Genomic DNA, 21,456 nt, shown 5'->3' on the forward strand with positions numbered 1-21,456 from the left:
GCTAGCACGTGAGGTCGCACCATGCAAATCGCGCAAGTTCGCCTCTGTGCTACCCAGCTAAGTTAGAACCTTTCAAGGTTTAGTCTCACTAAATTTCTATCATGGGAATTACAAATCCAATATATCGAGGTTGGCATAGCTGTCCATTGAGGACTCCTACACCATCCAGCCAAAGAAAGTGTCACGATGAAGGTTAGGGGATATAGCGCAGCCGCTCTGCGACGCGTTTCTGCTTCTTTACAGCCAACTCACAATGCGCCGTCACCTACTTCACGACTCCGAACCCGGCCTGTAACATCCTCTCTGAAAACTCCTAATCAGCAATATGGAGTTCGACTGTTCCAATCCCAGCCTTCCAAGTGTAGCAGCGCCAGTCAAGGAGAGGCGTCAAACCCTGCTATGGCATTTCCCTGCCTCGATGCGATAGAAACCCGGTCCGCGAAGCTTGAAGCAAAGTCATTATCTACGGGACCCGAGCCCGCATATACCACCGGCGCCACAGAGACCTTTCGTTGTAAAGATCCTCTCTCGTTAGATTGGGGTGGCGTGCTACCAGAATTCGACATCGCGTACGAAACGTGGGGCAAGATGAACTCGGACAAATCCAATGTGATACTGTTGTATACGGGTCTTTCTGCTTCGTCACATGCCCATTCGACGGAGAGTAACCCGCAACCTGGATGGTGGGAGAAGTTTATCGGTCCAGGGGCCTGTCTGGACACTGACAAATATTTTGTGATATGTACAAACGTCATCGGGGGTTGCTTTGGATCGACTGGACCGAGCAGCATTGATCCGGCCGATGGTCAGAGATATGCCACCCGATTCCCAATACTTACGATGGAGGATATGGTACGAGCGCAATTCCGGCTTTTGGACCATCTAGGTGTTGAGAAAATCTATGCAAGCGTTGGGTCTAGTATGGGAGGAATGCAATCTCTGGCAGCTGGTGTGCTATTTCCTTCGAGGGTTGGTCGCATAGTGTCCATCAGTGGCTGCGCTCGCAGTCACCCCTACAGTGTCGCAATGCGACACACGCAACGGCAAGTGCTTATGATGGACCCCAATTGGAACCGTGGGTTCTACTATGGCAAAGTGCCACCGCATGCTGGAATGAAGCTTGCAAGAGAAATCGCCACGGTAACGTATCGATCCGGGCCCGAGTGGGAGCAACGATTTGGCCGTAGGAGGGCGGATCCGACGAAACCCCCCGCTTTATGTCCTGACTTTCTCATTGAAACATATCTAGACCACGCGGGCGAGAAGTTTTGTTTAACATATGACCCAAACAGTCTCTTATACGTTAGCAAAGCTATGGACCTTTTTGATCTAGGTCTTGAAAATCAACAAGCAGCTGCGCAGCGACGAGCTGAGCGGGAGAAGCGAATCCAGTCTGGGTCCCCTCCGACGCCAAATGATCCGTCCTGCAGTCTAACATTACCGGAGTCGCCATATTCTGAACAGCCTGGAATCAGTGTCGATGATTCAAGCCCATCTGGACATGGGGATCTTGGTCCTCCCAAAGATTTGATTGCGGGGTTGTCATCTTTGAGGGATATCCCCACTCTTGTCATGGGCGTTGCGAGTGACATCTTGTTTCCTGCTTGGCAACAGCGAGAGGTCGCCAACGCAATACGACTCACAGGGAACAAAAATGTGACTCATGTTGAGTTGAGCGAAGAACAGAGCATGTTTGGCCATGACACATTCTTATTAGACCTGAAAAATGTTGGGGGAAATGTTAAGAACTTCCTAGGATAGGCCTTCAAACCTCTTCAACGACAATCATATTTATATTTGGCATTCATGGATGAACTGGTGTTGGGATCAGTCCCAGGCATATCATACGGAGGCGTATAGGTTTCCAAAACAATAGGATCAGTTCAACAATTAAAATTTTACTATTATATGTTGCGCGATGTCTTCTAGGACGTGTCTTTCACTTGAAGCTATCATAATGTGTAGGTATATATACATATATAAACTAAGATACCATTCCACACCATAATTTCAATGTTTTCATGGAAAGCTGAGAAGTCCTGCCTACCTGCCAACCTGCCAATACATATCGAAAGAGTCGCCCGGTGACCTATACTTGAGCAAGGAAACTTGAACTAAGAGGTGCCTAGTTCAGTCAGATAAAAAGCACCAACACTTAACGATTATTGGCTTGCTCACTCATATTAACCAGGTTAAGAAGGCACGAGCTCAGCACGTTCACACGCCGATTCCATCTATATGAGCATGTTACCACGCTCCTTCGATTTCCTTTCTCAAACTACGTCACTTTTATGAGTTTATATCGAAAATTTCAACTTTCGTAAACGTCTAATACCAAACTAGCAGTCGCGATGAACAGACATGGCAGCTCATTGGTTTCTATCGTCTCATGTTGACTATCGTTCCTACCTACTTGCCCACTCACCTACCTGTCTACATCTCAAGTTACTTATTCTAAAATAAGACTTACTTATCTCATAATCAACTCACCCTGCTTGCTCTGGAGACGCTTTTGTACTTTACCACCTACCTCTATTTCAACTCGAATAAACGATACCCTTAGTCGAACAAATCTTAACAAGTTCAACTTATGAAAACATTTACTCCGAAGCTTGAAGAGTAGGAAGATAATTATACTGCCAAGGCATATATCATTTGAAGGTAGTACTAGGCATTTATTCAGTGCTGAAAGATTCATCATGTCTCCGCAGTTTGAACTGAATGCAGACATTCGGCGAATGACTAGTATGCCCTTCGTTTTACACTGGAGATCTCAGCAAGTCCCCAATGCTCCTGGTGCAATTGAGCCATTAATGAATGGCTATGAAGGTGAGTTAGATGACCGAGGAACCAATAATATCACCGACGGAGCTAACACCCACGAAGCCAATGCTGATGAAGCTGTCGCCGATGCGACTGTCGCTAATGTCAGAAATCTACCAGAGGCAGTGGTAGATTCTACGTCCAACGAGGTACCAGTTGCTCAGGATGAGGCCATCTCGCCCATATTTAGAGAGGGCGGAATCCTGCATGGGATTATGGTCCTCCGTGGCGCCACAGGGCGCAAAACTTACCGCTTGGACCCTAACGTCCCTAAGAAACCATCAAAAATACATGGGCACAACAACATCGCAGTGGGCACCTGGTTCGCCAATAGACTGGTTGCACTTCAACGTGGCGCTCACGGATCAAGTATGGCGGGCATATGCGGCAACGTTGGTGCCGGTGCCTATTCTATCGTGGTCTCAGACAACTATGCAGACCTCGATGAGGATCAAGGAGACGTCCTCTTCTATTCCGGCTCAAATAGCCATAGCAACCTGGATCCAACGCGACCAGCACCATCCACCGCAAACACCAAAGCTCTGAAGGCATCGCTGAACACAAGACGTCCTGTGCGTGTGTTACGATCAGGTAAAGCGCGCTCGGGAAATCATTGGGCACCCGAGTGTGGTCTCCGGTATGATGGATTATACCGAATTGTCGCGTTGAGAGAACGCGTCAATAGTAAAGGTGAGTACCCCCTTTATCTACCGAAACCTTCCACATAAGAGACCTAGTCTTTAACGTAGTTATATATTGCGAAAGCAATATAACAGTTATGTTCCAATACTAATCCTTTGTATAGGTGGATTGTACGAACAGTTCGTCCTTCATCGAGAGCCGAATCAGACTCCCTTAGAGACACTACGCCGTACTTCACCAACGGCACAAGAGAAGCGGGACCTAGCGGAGTTCCAACGAGGATAGTGAAGTGAAGATGGGTCAATCGACTTTGTAGCGGAATTGTCGAGGCCGTCTATTTGTGAGAGCATGTCGCACGCGCTGCACACGTCGAGCTGAGGGCTAAATTCGCAAAAGCTTCAGGGTCAGAAAGGTCATACCTATATACCTACATTCATCTGAGAGAGGGCTTCCTGCGATGTATTAGCTCACTTCTAACCTGGGCCACTACAGATTTGTCAATGTAACAGATAGCTGTTAGTGTAGCATTCAAGGTCGCCGCAACGGCGGACCAAATTCATGATTAATAACCCAACCCGTTGATTTCCAATGCACTGTGCCACATTGGTAGTTCGAGTTTAGACCGGAATGCGAATCATACATCACCATAAAAGCTCAAAAAGGCAACTCCAGACCTCATCCCGGTTCTTATCACCGTTTCCGACAAGGCCCGTTAAGCCCGCCAACTCCGCGATCAGTGAAACCTTGATTATACTAAGAACACCACTATATCCAGGGTCTAGCCCGCGGGGTCGGGTGAACAGTATTGCACCTTCTAGTCACTGGTCGAAGACTTGCTCCAGTGAAGCACATAGTTCGTTTATTCCCTGCTGAATAATCATGTTTTGAGACTGTTGCTGCGTGATATGACAGAAAATTCGACCGTGTTGGAGGAGTTATCCGGACTTTGACGGGCAGAACAACTTTAAGCTTACATGAGATTTTGTGATGCATCTTGAGCTTAATCACATTGTTGTAGTTGGAGGGGAGGGGAGGAAACACGACCGTGTCTGGTGGCGGTAGATAGATAGAGCGCCTATCGGCAAGACGACATTAACGAGTGAACAGTGTCTTAGACAAGTCGATACTCACTGAAAACTCAATATCTTAGAAAATCCAAACTAAGTATTCCTATACTTACCAAAGCAACCACATTAACACCACTACGATGGCCAAGTTCAACAAGCTCGCTGGCAAGCACGTGCTCGTCATCGGAGGTTCGCAGGGCATCGGTCGCGGGGTCGCTGAAGGCGCGATCGAGTCTCAAGCCGTCGTGACCATCGTCGGTTCTTGTAAGTACTTACCTCTCAAGAATCCACCATACTCACCTACATACTCATACCTACTGTAAATCACGTAATAACCAATTCCAAACAGACAGACCCAACCTCCCACCCAAAATGCAAAGCGCCGACAAAACCGTCGCGCAGCTCAAAGCCTTGTACCCCTCCGCCTCCGTCATCGGTCTATCGTGCAACCTCGCCACGGACAACGTAGAAGCAGACCTCGACAACATCTTCACGCAAGCGAAAGCAGCGCACGGCAAGGCCGTCGACCACGTCGTGCTGACGGCAGGCGACCCGGTGCTCGCGCTCGCGCCTCAAGACATCACGCTCGAGAAGATCCGACACGCGGCGCGCATGCGGCTCGAGCTGCCCGCGCTCCTGGGGAAGGTGGCGCAGCGGCACCTGGCGCGGACGACGGCGTCGAGCGTGACGCTGAGCACGGGCGGGGTGGCGGAGAAGCCGAACCCGGGGTGGAGCGTGACGGCGTTCATGGCGGCGGGCCTCAATGGGCTCGCGCGAAACCTCGCCCTTGACCTCAAGCCCATCCGCGTTAATTCCGTCGAGCCGGGGCCTGTGGACACCGGGTTCTGGGAGACGGGCGGCATGACGGCGGAGCAGAAGGCTGCTGCTTTTAAGGCGTGGGATGAGAAGCTGCCGACGGGTGCGGTGGGAGCCGTGGAGGATGTTGCGGAGGCGTATTTGTACTTGATGCGGGACCGCAATGCGACGGGAGAGGTGGTGAAGACTAGGAGTGGTGCGAATTTGCTTTGAGGGGGCTATGCAGTGCTACGTACCTACGTATATGTTCTTGAAGGTTGGGAATAAATAGTGAGATAGGGGATGATAGGAATGATTATCTTGTCAAAAAAGTAACTATCACGAAAGGGGTTTTCCGACGTATAGGAATTGTTCAAATGCGTACCTGTAATACGCGCATATTTCTAGATAGTCCTTACATGTAGAGTCTTGAATAAGGGGTAGTTCAGAGTAGGAAGTTTGAGAACGAAATGGCAAGAGCTCTCAAGTAAAAGAACGAAACCTTAACTTGAAATTGTCAAAATAACAGAACTAAATCAGAGAAAAAGAGTAATACAATGAGAGGAAACCGTTAGATGGGCCAAAAAATGCAAAAGATAACTCCGATACGGGGAATCGAACCCCGAGCTCCTCGGTGAAAACGAGGTATGTTAGCCGTTACACTATATCGGATCACTGATGTATTTTGACTCGGAAATATGTCTTATATAGTGGGTTTGTGGCAGAGTAAACGGGCCAAGAAAAATCAATCCCTTGGTTGGCTTATTTAGGAAGCTTACACGCGTGTTGACCTCGGATTAGGTAATGAAGGGATAGCTAAGTCGGCGAAATTACGGTAGAATTCGGGAAGAATTTAGTACGTGATCATTCCTTTGGATTGAAGTCTTTTAGGCAAAGATGAATCCTCATTGACGTAACAAACTCCAGATTATCAGCGCCAGAGAAAAGGAAAGAAGATTGCCGATTTCCATTGAAACCCCGTATGTATTAAGAAGTAGAAGATGCACATGAGTTTTTTTTCTCTTCCGTGCATGTACGTTAGTAGATCTAGCATAATCATTTGAGTGCTGGGAGAATACGCTGAGAATATATCCAAAACAAACGTCGTTGCACTTATAAGTATGGGAGATGTTATTTTCAAGGTTGCTATTTTGGGTCTCTAGATGTCTTATTAGACACGTAAAGATACACAGATTGTTCAATTCGTAATCTCATTTCTTAGCAAGAAAGAGGGCGCGCTGCGAAGTGTCTTGCTACGCTAGCGCTGTAGGTAGACCGAGACTTGGCTATGAGGAATATATTACCAGTAGTTCCAGGAGTAACCTCGGGGACCCATTTAATTCCTTAAGTGTTATACTTTAGAAGTTGGAATTGAAACCAACAGAGATTTTGAGGATACGCAGTAGCAGAATCGAATTATCTGTATTTCTCGTACTTCGCAGTATCTTTAAGCAGCTCCTCGACCTTCTCTACTGTAGCCAAGTCGTACACTTCTTCTGGTGTCTTGTCTCCTCGGAGTATCTCTTTATCATGTCGTATAGCCTCTTCCTTGGTTATACAGACGAGATCCGAAAGTCTAATGTTAGACGACTTCTGCTCATCGGAGCCCTCTCCGATCCTTACTAGAATGGAACTCGTCGGCTTCCGCCATCTTACCAGAGTCAATCGCGTGGTGAGTCCGGTGATGGCGCTGCGACCTTTGAAGATATCTTCGACAAGGAATGCAGTATCCGCACTCGTGATAGGCACTTTCAGACCCAGTGTAACGCTTGCGTCGCCACCTGTCATGTGTCGGAGTACCTTCTCCTCTCCTCCCTGAACCGCGGCGAGGAGGCTTTCATACATCTTCTCCCGGCCCTTCGCCGGGAGGTAGTCGTGAGGATATCCTATATTAGAATTAGTCAATAGCTAAAAATACGGAAGTAAAAGGGGCCTCTACCAGTGACAGAGAGTATGACGTGGTTTGCTACGGTATATCCAAATACTGCCGGCATTGTTCCCAAGACCGGTAGTATCCGCACTCGGAAATCTGGCAGGACTCCTAGATCACCCACTTTACCCTTCTGGAATTCGTCCTCTGGAAGTGGAAGCAATTCGGCTTTGCCCTCGCCGGTCTTCTCCGTCGAGTATACGGTCGGTATTCCCTTGGTAACTCCCAGAAGCTTCAGACGTCGACGAGTAGATCTTGACAGTCCATCATCGGTACTAGATCCTATGTCGCCGACCATAATTCGAGTAGGATCACTCTTACATCCTGCGCCCATGGATGATATTACCGGCAAGTTGTGGTCGTGGCAGTATTTCAGCAACGCGACTTTAGTGTCGATATTGTCGATAGCGTCCACGACGTAATCAGGTCTCTGTCCGTTCTCGCCCCACGACTCTAATAGCCTACCCGCTGCTTGGTCCCAAAACTTCTCCTGTCGCAGATCAAAACGTACCCATGGAGTGATAGCCAACAACCGTCGCTGAAGGCATTGCACCTTCGGACTACCCACATCGGCCAACGTAGCGACTGCATGTCGATTGAGGGAGCTCAGCGTGACCTGGTCAAAGTCTATCAAGCGGATTTTGGAGACTCCCGATCGTGCTAATGCGGCCGTGCAATGCGATCCCACGCCTCCACATCCGACGACGATCACGAACGCATTGCGCAATTTGTCGAGTCCGTCCGGTGTCAGAAAGACGCGGTTACGTGCGAGCTGTTCGAGTATCAATTCGTCATCGTAATCGCCAGCCTGCGCGCGCCGTGCCAGTAACTCGTTTCGGAGGTCTTCCTTATCGGCCTTTGCACCACCAAAGCTGTTAAGCTGCCTCTAATCAGCAATTGTTCCAGAGACCAATCGAGTAGTAGTATACCATAAGGTTACTCACCCTTCGTATAGCTTCGCCTTCGTCTAGTAATGAAGGTATCGAGCCTTTCAGCTGATTGGCCCGCTCTTCCCTCTGCAGGCGTTGGTATCCTAAAATTGCGCCTGCGACGACAGCGCCGGATGCGAGAGCAGTAGCGGCAAGCTGTATTTTTGAGTTCGATAATGAAGCCATTGCTATGCGTATCCTAGCATTATATAGCTATTTGGAAAGGTTAAGAGAAAGAAATACCTGGTTTATATATGGGCAGACAGGTGCCTCCCTAGGAAACTAAGAAACACCTGCCGGCAGTCTACACAATAATCTACAATTTTTAACAAGAACAGCACGTCATATGCAAATTATTTTGCCAGGCACGATGGGAATCCCCCCTCGCTAACGAAATTTTAGTGGGGTATACGCCGCACTAATCGCAATTATGGTTCAATAGTGGACCTCAGTGTGCACAGGCTCGAGCTGAGAAGCAGCCAAGCGCTACCAAGACAGTTTATCCGCAGAATATCGAGGCAAGATATCTTGGTTTGAGCTTAACATAACATCAAATCAACTTACCGGTAACATTATCTCTCATCTCGTTCCGTTTCTCTTAGAGAAGGAGGAATCCATTTTCATATTTATGAACCATACGAAAATACTTATTAAAATACAAGAATAGTTATCCAAACCAAGGAAGATGACTAGCATTCTCCGTCTCTTCTCATCTCTCATTCAATTAAATTCCTCATATTCCCATATGCGCATATTTCGGAACCAACAGCGCTATTAATGGGAAGGGAAGCTTATCTAACATGCGTGGGCTTCAAACTGAGAGACTCTTAAGTAGAGACCAGTCCAAGTCCAGTTCACGTCTCGGTTGTCTAGTCTCAGTCTCAGTTTCGCCGGACCTAATGGTAGTTGACAACGTCTGCTTTATTGGGTTCTCGTACGTCGTGCCACCCGTCGTCTATGTGCAGCGGTAGTATTTGCTGCTTGCCCTGTTGCTGGAGCTCCTGCAGCCGCTCCGCTAAAGGCGAGTGCAAGGACGTTCTCGTCACCAAGGGCGTTTTGAGGGAAACGAGAGTTAAACCCAATGACATCTCGCGCCGCCTGGAATGTAGCTCGGGATAACATAAGCTTTTCGGTTGACACAGACCATGCGACACCCTCAGAGCAGGGAGGTGTCGTGAGAGAGCCGGCGTATCTCTGAAAGCTTCCCGTCTTCAATGTATCGACCAATTCTGACATAACCAATGGCTTGGTCGTTGTGCTAGTACCGGGAGTGGCGATTTCCCCAACGGAACCAAAAATCGTTTCGAGTAAGGTCGACGGCGTTTGTCGACGTGTTAGGCGGGCCTCAGACACATTCTGGGGGCTGTCTACCAAATCAACATAGACGCCGATGACCGCTATGTTGCCGGTTTCCGAGCTGAATACTAGATGCATTTCCACTAAGCATGTTAGCGGTGGCGTGGATGAAACAAGACAACGTTCACTTACTCGGAAGGCTGACGCCATTGTCGATGTGCTCGCTAGGGTGATGGACTATATCATCTGGAGTTAGCATTTTCTCCTATTGATACGTCCGGCGAATACTTAGGGGCTTGAGCTTGGATCTTGAGAGTTAAACTCTTTTCGACCAAAGATAAGGCTTTCGATGACACTCACAGTGAAATTGTTGCAACGTGAAGTTATTATTTTCCAAAACGAAAGTCCCACCCAAGCCTTTCATAACTACCTCGACTGTGGAACCGAGATTTTCGAACGTGGCGCCCTCAGGAACATCTGGAATAGTCAACTCGGTGTCAGATGCCGGGATAAGTTGGAATTGCCCCTCCACCATGTCAATAGGCGATTGGTTGGAGCCGGTGGAGCAAAGCCCATTGGCGGTGGTGTTTAACTGAGTCCATAGAACGGGACCTATTGCGCCAGTATAACCAAACGTGGAGATCGGTACCTCTTCTCCTTCAGCTCTTGGAAAGAGGTGCGTTAATGAACCGCAAGATGCCATCGCCGACGTCACAGACGTGGCTAGGAGAAAGAGGCGAGAAAAGGCCGAAGACATCTTTACTAAACACAACAGATAGAGACATCAACAAGCACGCAAATGTCGAGAACGTGAAGCGAAGGAGAAAATGAAAGAATTTAAATATAGCGATGGGGTAGCCGGCTCCCAGGAGCGTACGACGAGGATCTATACCAAAGAAACGAAAGAAAACAAGTATTATAAAGAGCACCAAGACACAAATTCCTAGCTCAGCCACTTGTCTAAGACAGATGATGAGCAGCGCCGGCATTATATACGATTCCTGTGCCAGATGTCGTGGAACCAAGATTGCGTAGCTCTTCTTGGCCAAAACTTCAAGCCTCGAAGGGGTAAGCAGTATTGGCATTGCGACCTCATAAGCTACGGGCGCAAAATAACACACGTGGGCATCGAAGTCACGGAGATCTATCCAATCTCCTAGTTTAAGGCGCTTTGGGGTTACCTACCACGTGAAGTTAGGTTTCTTCAGGCCAAGGAAAACACTATCAAGATCCCAGTAGGAAAAAACGAGGTTTCTTGGTGATATCGACCCTAGAGTACTCGCCTGCATCAACGACGACATGAAGTAGCCAAGTAGGCCAATGTGTCAATGAAGGATTAGGCGGTTTTACTTCAGCAAATCTGTCACACGGGTAATAAGGAGATGTCGCCAAGTGAAGCTTCTCGATACTTATTCCTCTTGGAGAGGAGAAGCGAAAGTGATGGTTGGTGCCCGTCTCTCTTGGCCGATGTTTCGATACAGGTTATCGAATGACTGCAGAGCAAGAGATACGTACATTGACACAGGCAAATTCTTCGGGGGTCCCAGTCACGTAAGCACTGGCGCATGAAGGTCCTCGGATGCGTACCTGGCTAAATTTGAAGGGAACACCCGGTATTAGGTACCTACTGCTAAAAATTAGCGTCGAAAAAGTCCGTTTCCTGGGAGTGCCTAGCAAAGAGGCTATCGGGGCATTAAATCTTAGAATGCTCGGAGCATCCCGGAATTGTGACTGGAACACATCGAGCAGAAAGAGCAGTAGCCGTTGCTCCCCGTATTTTCTCTATTGGAAGAGTTAGAGCCAACTGCAACAGATAGCTACGCTCGAATTATCAATCCAACATTAGCATTGTCCTCATTCCAAATAAGAAGGGTCAGATGCATTGTCCGACGCTTGACTACTACTACCATATAGTAAGTTGCAGCCGAACAGGAAGCTTGATTCGCAATACCTTTTCTGGCAGACTTGTCAGCCCATTCTGCCCCCTTGGAGATGCTTGGTGTTCTTGGCTCATTAGTACGTCGTTTAGTTGGAGCATTAACGTCCAGGTATTTAGGTAAGTTAGGTGCCTGTATGTATATACATACCTACCTAAGTAAATTCCATCAAACAAAATGTATACAATATGGATCTCCGAAATTTCCCATAAAGCCGGAACATTTGAAGACTATGTCGAACTAACGCACTTATCACCAGCATCAATATCGACGACGGCTTTCTTTTCTTTCGTCTTTCATCATCAAATACCCATCAAAGTGGTTCGGCAGCACCCGTCCTTGGGAGCCAATGAAATATCCGCATTCTCTCCAGATTCGAGAAGCTGCCTGGTTCTAGACCCTTACAAGAACCCTCCCCCGGAGTGCTACAGGGATGCCCTAAGCAGGGTATCATTTGTTTAGCACGATCCAGGGCGCTTTTTTCGTCTCAACTCACGAACATCAAACGAACCGATAATTTTTACAGCATCTACACAACCCAGTATCAATCCAACTGACAATCCTTAAATTGAGGGATCAACGGCGGGATCAACGTTGGTAAACTCCAGCGCATTCGTCTGATGTATCAGTTTTGAACTCCGGCGGGCTCCATCAAAAAACTGCTAGATCGATGTTCTAGTAAACGTTACGACTCGTTAGCGAGATCTCGATGATCTGATCGATATTTATTACCTTCTTACTTACTGAGCTCGATATCATACGGACTTGCTTATCAAAATCGGCATGGCAGACTACCTAGTAGGTAAAGATCAATTCTGTATTCTGTGACTTAATCTTTCTTCTTTTCGTTTAGTTGTTCCTTCTTTCGTGTAGATTCATAACGGGGCCTTGGTACGTCCCCCCTTGACTCGATTCTATCACCGAAACGTCGGGACTAATTTAGATTGCCCATGTGTTGATCTTCGACTTCATCGTATTGCATACTCCCTTCTATTAGCGCCTATTCACACCGATACTAAGCCTTCTTATTGCTCAGCCTCGCTGTCAGCCAGCCAAGACCTTCGGCTTCAACTTAGCAGCTTAGCCTTAGGGGCTTTGAAGGATCACCAAGACCGTCACCGATGAATTCCAATGTGAAAATATATATTACACATTGTAATGTCAAGGTTTCTCCAACTCCGTATCACTATCTCGCTACCATAAGCAAGGAGCGTACCGATTGCATGGTATCTCAAGTGCAATACTGACACCGCGAAACTTCGATATGCTGCCCGGTTGTCATCGGAAAATCCCGTTTAGGAGTTTGCATCTCTTGGACTTATCTCGTTATAATAACAGATAAGGTGCGGCAACGTCGGGGTAGAAACCTATTGACCCATGACACTGGAATTTGCTCATGACAAGACAGACCGTTATCCACACCATTCGGCCGAGACAGTGCTAACGGACCCGCAAATACGGAGTTCTCCAACAGGCACGGAGTGACAGATACAGAGGCAGTCAGCCCGCCCAACTCGTTATTCTACGGAACTGTTCCAGTTTCAACTCTGTCGCTCGCTACCTAGGCCAATGGCAGATTGCAATCTAAGGTTATCCAGGTACATAGGTTCCTATGTTCTAAACTTGAAGTCAGCATACCATGTACCACGAAGAGCTCGTTGATTGTAAAGGGACTCGGCTAACCCGAGCAGTGAAACACGCTTCGCGTGAGGCCCCAGGGACATTCATTATCACACTATGGCTCTGAGATATTGTTGATACATGAACTCCGCTATTATACTAACGATGCCTCTTATTTCAACTTTTAAATCTGCAAGCAGGCATCCCTCCGATTCCCAGCGGCAAAAGTTCAACGCAACAGCCTAACGGCTCCAACAGCGGTTACTTCTTCAACCGCACCCAATCAATACCCTCTCGCAATCGATAATCACGCTCTCGGGTGGTTCTTGTTAAAGGTAATCATCGTTCCATTCGCCGTGGCTGCGATATCTCGATCAGCCAAAAACACGCAGTACTTTGCGACGTCTTTGAGTTGGACGGCTTGTCTCTCGGGCTCGAAGTTGGCCGAGATGCTCAGTGCGTATGCCTCCGTATTGAATCCGCCTAGCACCTTGAACCCGTCCTGTATGTTGGTGTCGATCATAGCACCGATACTAAGCCCTATGGAGTAGATGCCCTTTCCCTCGTAGAATCCTGCTGTGTTTTTTACGAGGGCGGCTACGCCATGCTTGCTAGCCTGGAAGATAGCTGTTGGTAACATGACTCGCTGGTTTCAAGGGTGAGGAGTATAACAACTCACTGTGTATGCTGCTCCTGCTGCCGTTCCGTGCCAACTGGCCGTCGACCCGATCTGGATAATGGTACCTCCGGACGGCGATTGTTTCTGCATGGCGTTCACGGCAGCCTTAAAGATCAGAAACGAACCCGTCAAGTTGAGATTGATAATCCTGTCCCAGTGTTCCTTGCTCAACGAACCCACGGGGTCGAATTTATCCGTCATGCCAGCATTGCTGACGACAATATCCAGGCGACCGAACTTAGTTACGGTGGTATCCACGAGTTTATTTACTGCAAATTCGTCCGTGATATCAGTGTTCACGGCAAGGAAGCGTCCTATCGATTCCAACTCCCCCCGAACCTGTTGCAATCTCTCTTCGTTGATATCACAGACGACTACGTTGGCGCCCTCGTTTAAATAAGCTAGCACCACGTAAGCCCTGTATTTTACGGCGCTTATGGTGCGTCCAGCACATACCTGTCGCTATCACCTTACCCAAACCGCCCGCTCCGCCGGTGACGAGGACGGTTGTTCCTTGCAGTTTGTCTGCCATGTTTCGTTCGAGCGTCTGGGTAAAGGCTGTAAGCTCACGTACAGTTTTTCGTGCTCGAGATAAGAATTAATAGTCGCCCCACAAACACTCGCTCAATTTTGAACTTGCAGATACTAAGAGACGAGATATAGGTAAGCTCTTCGACAGACTTTATATGCTAGTTATGTAGGTTGGGACGTTCGAGGCCAATTACGTATTCGTATTGCAATCCCTAGTTTTTTACCCACCCTTCCACCAACTCCTCCCTAGAATCGCATAACAAGCCCCAATACACTTTCGTATTCGTATTGAAACTGCGAGAGCTGCAATTGACCGCATACGCGTCCCATCACATCCCGACCCAGAGACCTGGTAACAAGGAAACGAAAGCAAGTTTCTAGACTCTTTGTTGCATCGCGAAACGTCACTGACGTTGGACTTCCACCAATTGTCGGTGACTCTGTAGAGTGAAGTTAACGGACAGATATATTGTCTACCTATATTCATGTTAGCAGATCATAGTCACCCTTGTCTAGAGCGATGCGGGCTAACAACACCTCTTTACCTGCGTGTCAATGATCATCATATTCGGCTCGGTCCGCATGAGGACTACGCTAAGCTTCCCTGAGAAGTTAACTGTGACAAGAGCTCTCGGGGTTTCGGGTTCACGTTCCCACTCGAATCAAGCCTCGACTTCGAAAGTGACGGACTGAATATGTGGTGATAGAGTCGGAAAAGTGAGACATTCGGATGACAGAGAGATATGGTCATACTCCACAATAGACATCATATATCACGGCAGCTTGAGAGTCCAGTAGGTCCTTCCACCATGGAACAATTATCATATTCCGTAGTTACGGCTCGTAACGTTCATCGTCATTGCCGAATCAGGTGTCTACTTACTTACCTACCTACCTACTCCATCACCTACTTCCAATCTCATTTGTATACAAAGCTAAGGGTCTTTGATAGGGGTTATGTCATGGATGAAAGCAATGACAAGCCTCCACACCAAATGGAACAAGCGAACGAGGTGGAACTGAGTCGGCCAGGCGTCCGGATGAGAGAGGATATCTCACGGGTCACCCAACTGTGAATCCAGTGACTCCTTCTCACCTTGAAGGGGAAAAGAGTTATCACAGTCCTTTATGTCCCATGACAGACATCGTCGCTGCTGATTCAAGTCTCTCGTACTGACCGCCTTTCGTCTTCCATCCCATACATAAGCCGAGATGATGCCTTCGTGATAGGAAGCATGTCATGGAAGTAGCGAGGGGGAATAAGTCGCACTATGAGATAGAAAATCGAGTCAGGAGTGAATCGATTCATCACGACAGTAAGATGTAGAAGGACAAAGAGCCGACTATGTCCGACCGCCATCGCAAATAGTCATGGTTTGGAGCTGTATACGGCAATGGTAAGGATTCCAAGCAAATGACACGCAAACCACATCCCGACATAACCACATATACATGACGATAGGTCGGTATGGAATCAGTGACTCTTCCTCTTCAGATCTTCTCTAGGAATTATTATAACACTGGAGGGCTGGAGGCCTCAATCTTTTTCCTTTTCTTCTTCTATCCTACAAACCACAAATGTGATAATTTCACTTTCAATTCTATTCAGAGGAACACATTCTACTTTATAAATTACACTATTTTTATTGATATATTTAAACTGAACATGAGATTCTCAGTCCTTATTTTAGGTCTATTACCTCTGCTGGCCTTTGCCGCAGATGATGGCGATGGCAAGGCACCTAGCAAGCCTGACACGCTGCCAGCGATTCAGCCTCCTTTCGATTTCAATGGTATCATCGAGAAGGGGTTGATGGATAACCTTCATCCTACCCCAAGTCATATAAAATATTTAACTGGGAACAAGATGCCTACAGATTGCATGGCTCATGCAAAAGAGAAAAATCACGGACCAGACGAATTTGAGGTCTTTGAGGTCTATTACGAAGATTGCCATGTTCCGTGGGTGATGTGCCGTCTCAAAGACACACATGTCAACGCTACCACCATGGCCGACGTAAGTAACCTATGCTCCTTTACATATCCAGAAATATGTAGCGACTGATGACACTCATAACACAGACATTCGGAAGGATGCCGCTTGGAATGCGAGAATTCGTCAAGCATGTAATTCTCTTCAAGCCAAAAGACCTTCCAGGAGCAGCTGCCTGGGACGCCGGAGACGTCATCGCGATCAGTGAAGATTCCTTTCGTCTTTACGTCCTCGCCCATGAGATGTCTCATTCGATAGACGCGCATATTGAAGTACCCGGAGTCACGCCCTCCGGAAAAGGCGGCCTTAGCTCGAGCAAGAGATGGGCGGAGCAATACGCTCTCGACAACGCGACGGTCAGCGACTATGCGCGGACCCTATGGGCGGAGAACTTGGCAGAGACGGGTATCATCGCCCTCTACAACATCGTCGTTCCTAACGGCGTGGCCAACCTCCAGCATAACTCACCTCGCCAAGTAAGTACCCAGCGAAGTGTTTCCCCTATCGACATACCATATACCATAACGCCATTACTAACGTCTTACCTCTTCTTACTCAACAGGTCTTCCACCAGTACGCCACATATACGACGTACTACCGCGATATCATCACCCCGGGAAAGAATCAAACCTGCAAACAGAGGGTGCCAGATTCCAAGATGGTGTACTGGCCTGATATCGCGTCGGACGGCGTACCGACGGAAACTCGCACGAAGAAGGTGGGCATCACACTGATGGAGCCAGGTGCATTCGACGAGAACGTGACGTTCGTACAGCCACCCGCACGTTGATATGCTTTAGAGGGTTCCTTATAGCCAATGAGGCCTACGACGGGTAGAGCTCAGGCAGAGATAAGTTGTTCGGGTACTGAGGAGGCTAGATGTGCTGAGTATCTGTCCCGTGGTGATTCACGGAGTATGGTCTACTCTAGAACCGACGCATTATGGGGAAATGATGTTATCTCTATTTGAGAAGTGGCCTGACTCCTAATTGTTCTTTTATTATGCATGAATCTACGGACCATACACTATGGTGGAGAGCTCCTGGAGAGCCGAAGTTACCTACTAGGGATATATTACGGGGTCTTGTCTGGTACATAGGATGCTACGTAAACGGGAGTGGGGGATATATTCTCTAAGTCAAGCGATACCCTACTTTGTTTCATTACCTGCGGGTACTCTATTCTACATATATGTAGGTATGAGATACAAAGTTAACACATTCATCATCTACATAGGTGCGTAGAAATGGTTTGGCTTAGTCATCAAGGCAGCCCCTGAAATAGGAATAACATCCTTTTCAACTACGAGTCAGTAAGCTTCCATGGAACTTCGAGATGTTCGATGTACTTAATAAAAGTAAATTTCATGTCTATCCAGTTAGTAACTGCTGGATATAAACTCATTATACTTCGAGTTTCCACTTTCTATTTCGGGAAAACGGTTATCCAGCAGTATAATGTTTGTCTCTTAAATTATAGGTGCGTCCCTGATGTGATTGGGGCAACTAATCGTTGCTTTGATGGAGGCCTTACAGTTGTCAGAATAACTGAAGAAGATATCGGGGAATAGGAGGCTTTCAGCAAGAGCAGTAATAGTAACCCCTTATAGCACCTCGGCCCCCTTTTTAGTCAAAAAATAGCATTCTACTCAACCATCCCTATATGCCTCCAATGAATTACCCGAGGTAGGCGTAGATAGGTAATTACAAAGCCCCTGTTCAATTAATTCAATATGGCTGATGTCATGCGGTTTAGGTAGGTAGGTAGCTGCAACGGAGTTTACTCGGAACAACTCCATCCATCACGACCCTCTCTAGCGGCATGTAGAGATCCACAAACCCAATTCATGTCAGGATTTGAAGTGAGCAACACACGTTATCCACAAGAAACGGCCCCGTAGCTTCAGAGTCAGGCACTTCGCAGATCAATTGTGGAATTAAGAAGAATTCCACTTCATTCACATCTCTTAGCAAGTAGGTACATTGCCCCGCATACAAATTTAGCTGCATACGAATGTACCACTCATGTGCGTACACATATTATACGCATCTTATACGCATGGGGTTTTCTACATTCCGGATCTCTTGGTAATATCTTGCGATCATATCTCCTAAAGCCTAAATGAATCCATTTGAGGGTGGGCTAGTAGCTACGGAGGGGCTCTGATGCTTGGCAGGTGGCATGTTCGTAGATATCGTAGATGTTGTCTTGAATAAGAGAACTCTGCGTATCATACCTATACAACATGTTTACCTAGGTTATTGATGTTAATGCCATTAATGGGGATTAGTCGCCATCGTGCCTCGAACTTCGCTTTGAGGGAATAGACTACAATCCATGTAGACTGGCCATCTACCGCCTTTTTTTGAAAATTTGAGATATTGTTGGGCCCATTTTTATTCCAAGCTAAGCCCATTATGGCACGCCTTACCGCTTATAGTTTAAGGCTCTACTATTCTAGTATCAAAATGATTTTTGAAATTATCCCTTACTTTACTTCTTTAAGTAACTTCCACATATTATAGCTAAAATTATAGAACACAAGGGATAACTCTGCCAGCAAAACAATATAATAACATTTATATATAAACTTTCTAAAAAGTTAATAATAGTTGTTTAAAAGTTATTATTAATATATTAAAGTTACAATTAAATAAATATTTTTTTAGATTTATTTTAAGTAAAGTTTAAGGAATTATCGTGGAAAATATCCTTAATATAGATCTTCTAAAATGGTTTAGCTTGGGAAAAAGTGGACCCAACAATATCTCAAATTTTCAAAAAAGGCGGTAGTTGTAAAACAGGGATGATACTAGAGCAAGGGTCTCATTCACACCAGGCTCGATACTACGAAAACAGGCTAGGTTTATGGTAGGCAGCATATTCACAGATCACGAGTACTATTAGAAACAAAAACAATAAAATTGCGAACACAACACCGTACGTGGGCATTCAAAAGGCTATGCTAAAACTCCTATGTACAAGAAACATATCACCAATCAGCTTAGCGCGCTCAAACATCCCCGGAGTATTGGGCACCGCGCAAACATGCAACGGACTCCTCCCCGCAAATTTTCCTTGTAAGTCGGTTTTTTCCCTAGCGTCTCCGACTCGTGCGAAGAGGAATCCCTTGATATGCTATGCGTTGCTCTCGTCTTGGAGACCCGAGTATCCCACGTGATGAGGTGGTGACTGCTTAGTTGGTAGGGTAGCCGCCGGTAGCGGGGGTAGAGCTGCCAGGGGTGGAGCTACCGGGGGTAGAGCCGTGAGGGCTGGAGCCACCGTTGTTGGGGCCGGCAGGGCTGGCAGGCGCAGCCGGGGCGGACGGGTAGCCACCAGCAGCGGGCTGAGTAGGGCCAGCAGGGGCCGGGTGAGACTCAACCGGGGCGGCAGGAGCCTGAGGGGTAACGGCGGGCACGCCGACTGAGGGAGCTGAGGGAGCAGATCCGCCAGGGGCAGTGGGGAAGGGGTGCGCCGACGAGGAGGCGGAAGGCGCAGAGCCACCGTTGTGGGGGACGGCAGGGACGGTCACATCACCACCGGTGGGGTAGCCACCAGCCGGCTGGGGAGCAGGCTTGGGGGTGGTCTCGGGGAGGGAGACGGAAGTCGTAACGGGAGACGGAGCAACCGGCTTAGAGATATGGGTCTCAACCGAGGGCTTAGACGGGGCGGTAGCTGAAGGGCTAGTCGCGTAGCCAGTCGGCACGACAGTCGGCCCGCCAGCCGGTGCGGTGCCTGCGTTTCCTGGAGTGCCCGGAGAGTTGTTGCCAGGGGCGCCGGGAGCGCTGCCTGGGCCAGCTGGGGAGCCCGGGACGCTGGCACCTGGGTAAGAGCCAGGAGCGGGAGCATTGCCACCGGGGCCGCTGGGGGAGCTGCCAGAGTTGCCAGGAGTGCCAGGGGCCGCACTGGGAACAGAGGGGACGGGCGAGAAGTTGGCAGTGCCGTAGTCCCTACGGTTCATGAAGGGGACCGCAGAGGCGGTAGTAGCAATGGTGAGGACTGCGAGGAAATGCATGTTGACGTTGTCTTGAGATTTGTATTAAACGAGTGAAATTTGTGCGATAGAACCTCAATGGTATAGAGCGACCGGACCGACTGGCAAGGAGTGACTTAAGTGAGAGTTAAACGATAGTGGTTGTGTTTGTGTTGGTATTTTTTCTCTCTCTGAAAGGGCGAGATGTCGATGTCTAATATAGTCTTCGAAGCACCCCTAATCCCCCTTGCCACGTGTTTCCCGCCTCGAATATTGCAGAAGCCTTTACCGCCATCGAAGCAATAATGTTGCTATTCTGGGCAATTTCGCATGCGTGTCGATCAACTACCGGAAGGTTGGAAGTTGATATGGGACCCTGGTCCCACCCTAGATTTAGTCCCTTGCCCCAAAATGCAGATCGACGTTAGTCCTGCTTAAGAGTTGAGGCTCACCAGGTTCTAGTAAATTGACTGCCGAACATGTGACGTCGTGCATTTATCCCTTAATCTTTAATGCTCGTATGAAATTTACAATTATCAGGAGTTCTCCTATGACTCCCTCGCTGCCCAGGTGGTTTGCCAATGATCGCATAGCGATGGCAAAATGGAAGGCGTTTAGTGATCGACGCGGAAATACACCAACAGAGCCTCTCCGCAGTAGAGAAGAAGACCTGCTATGCAGGAATGTTGGAACGAGCCCGGATTAAGGGCGAATTACTGTAAGCATAAACTCCACTGGGTTGGGGACGAACCGAGTTACAATTTTGGCTTTCTTGTTTAATAGGATATAAAGGCCAATCTAATTGCCTAAAGATTCTAGAAAAGGACGGGTTCGTCGGGTGCGCCACTGAGGATACGCGACTAGGAAGAGAGCCGGTGTGTTGGCTGGACCATCTCCATGAATTCCATGGTACCATAGAGGTTTGACGGGGCCACCCGTGCCAAGGCAAAACGGAGCCGGACCCCTTATTGGGGCTCAAAAAGAACTTGACCGCTGTCCACTGTAGACTTGACTTCAAGAACAATACTCTCGATGCATTTCAAAGCTACCTAGCTAGCTGTTGAAATACTGAGTCTCTAGCCGGTCTTTGATTTATTACCTGAGCGACCGGAAGTTAGACTCGAACTTGCTCGTTCCTCGCGGGACAGTTATGGTTTGGAAGGGCACACAAACAAGCGTGAGTAATCTTCAAGAACTTTGAGATCCCGTTATGAACGGGGATTTTCCATAATATTACCATT

At 47.8% G+C, this 21,456-nt stretch overlaps 8 protein-coding genes and 1 non-coding gene across 9 annotated transcripts; 4 read left to right on the top strand and 5 right to left on the bottom strand.

The window, feature by feature from the left end:
• Nucleotides 1–8: 8 nt before the first annotated feature.
• F4807DRAFT_445340 (homoserine O-acetyltransferase) lies at nucleotides 9–1,999 on the top strand. The gene has a single exon (XM_047999730.1). It carries the CDS (start codon nucleotides 187–189, stop codon nucleotides 1,759–1,761), a length of 1,575 nt encoding a protein of 524 aa, XP_047849384.1. The 5' UTR covers nucleotides 9–186; the 3' UTR covers nucleotides 1,762–1,999.
• A 700-nt stretch (nucleotides 2,000–2,699) lies between these two features.
• Nucleotides 2,700–3,921, top strand: F4807DRAFT_471686 (PUA-like domain-containing protein; the record flags this gene model as incomplete). The annotated part of the gene is made up of 3 exons (XM_048002948.1): nucleotides 2,700–2,829; nucleotides 2,887–3,513; nucleotides 3,629–3,921. The coding sequence occupies 3 exons, from the start codon at nucleotides 2,700–2,702 to the stop codon at nucleotides 3,748–3,750; spliced, it is 879 nt and encodes a 292-aa protein (XP_047849385.1). The 3' UTR covers nucleotides 3,751–3,921.
• A 584-nt stretch (nucleotides 3,922–4,505) lies between these two features.
• Nucleotides 4,506–5,887, top strand: F4807DRAFT_314684 (NAD(P)-binding protein). Its single transcript, XM_047995109.1, has 2 exons — nucleotides 4,506–4,796; nucleotides 4,882–5,887. The coding sequence occupies exons 1-2, from the start codon at nucleotides 4,673–4,675 to the stop codon at nucleotides 5,559–5,561; spliced, it is 804 nt and encodes a 267-aa protein (XP_047849386.1). The 5' UTR covers nucleotides 4,506–4,672; the 3' UTR covers nucleotides 5,562–5,887.
• Nucleotides 5,888–5,927: 40 nt separating this feature from the next.
• F4807DRAFT_t150 lies at nucleotides 5,928–5,999 on the bottom strand. Its single transcript has one exon. It is a non-coding gene; the product is annotated as a tRNA-Glu (tRNA).
• Nucleotides 6,000–6,530: 531 nt separating this feature from the next.
• F4807DRAFT_471690 (ubiquitin-protein ligase molybdopterin-converting factor) lies at nucleotides 6,531–8,372 on the bottom strand (the record flags this gene model as incomplete). The annotated part of the gene is made up of 3 exons (XM_048002949.1): nucleotides 6,531–7,213; nucleotides 7,267–8,137; nucleotides 8,202–8,372. The coding sequence occupies 3 exons, from the start codon at nucleotides 8,370–8,372 to the stop codon at nucleotides 6,744–6,746; spliced, it is 1,512 nt and encodes a 503-aa protein (XP_047849387.1). The 3' UTR covers nucleotides 6,531–6,743.
• A 608-nt stretch (nucleotides 8,373–8,980) lies between these two features.
• On the bottom strand, nucleotides 8,981–10,650 carry F4807DRAFT_314734 (carbonic anhydrase). The gene is made up of 3 exons (XM_047995110.1): nucleotides 9,843–10,650; nucleotides 9,675–9,719; nucleotides 8,981–9,625 (listed from the first exon to the last, which is right to left on the bottom strand). The coding sequence occupies exons 1-3, from the start codon at nucleotides 10,237–10,239 to the stop codon at nucleotides 9,108–9,110; spliced, it is 960 nt and encodes a 319-aa protein (XP_047849388.1). The 5' UTR covers nucleotides 10,240–10,650; the 3' UTR covers nucleotides 8,981–9,107.
• A 2,696-nt stretch (nucleotides 10,651–13,346) lies between these two features.
• On the bottom strand, nucleotides 13,347–14,250 carry F4807DRAFT_465235 (NAD(P)-binding protein; the record flags this gene model as incomplete). The annotated part of the gene is made up of 3 exons (XM_048002249.1): nucleotides 13,347–13,655; nucleotides 13,719–14,119; nucleotides 14,175–14,250. 3 exons carry the CDS (start codon nucleotides 14,248–14,250, stop codon nucleotides 13,347–13,349), a joined length of 786 nt encoding a protein of 261 aa, XP_047849389.1.
• Nucleotides 14,251–15,915: 1,665 nt separating this feature from the next.
• F4807DRAFT_454352 (uncharacterized protein) lies at nucleotides 15,916–17,032 on the top strand (the record flags this gene model as incomplete). The annotated part of the gene is made up of 3 exons (XM_048000567.1): nucleotides 15,916–16,266; nucleotides 16,332–16,718; nucleotides 16,805–17,032. The coding sequence occupies 3 exons, from the start codon at nucleotides 15,916–15,918 to the stop codon at nucleotides 17,030–17,032; spliced, it is 966 nt and encodes a 321-aa protein (XP_047849390.1).
• A 2,398-nt stretch (nucleotides 17,033–19,430) lies between these two features.
• Nucleotides 19,431–20,572, bottom strand: F4807DRAFT_314823 (uncharacterized protein). The gene has a single exon (XM_047995111.1). The coding sequence runs from the start codon at nucleotides 20,255–20,257 to the stop codon at nucleotides 19,439–19,441; it is 819 nt and encodes a 272-aa protein (XP_047849391.1). The 5' UTR covers nucleotides 20,258–20,572; the 3' UTR covers nucleotides 19,431–19,438.
• Nucleotides 20,573–21,456: the final 884 nt, after the last annotated feature.

Source organism: Annulohypoxylon truncatum, assembly GCF_022578515.1.
Source record: "Annulohypoxylon truncatum strain CBS 140777 unplaced genomic scaffold F4807scaffold_50, whole genome shotgun sequence".
Taxonomy (NCBI): domain Eukaryota; kingdom Fungi; phylum Ascomycota; class Sordariomycetes; order Xylariales; family Hypoxylaceae; genus Annulohypoxylon; species Annulohypoxylon truncatum.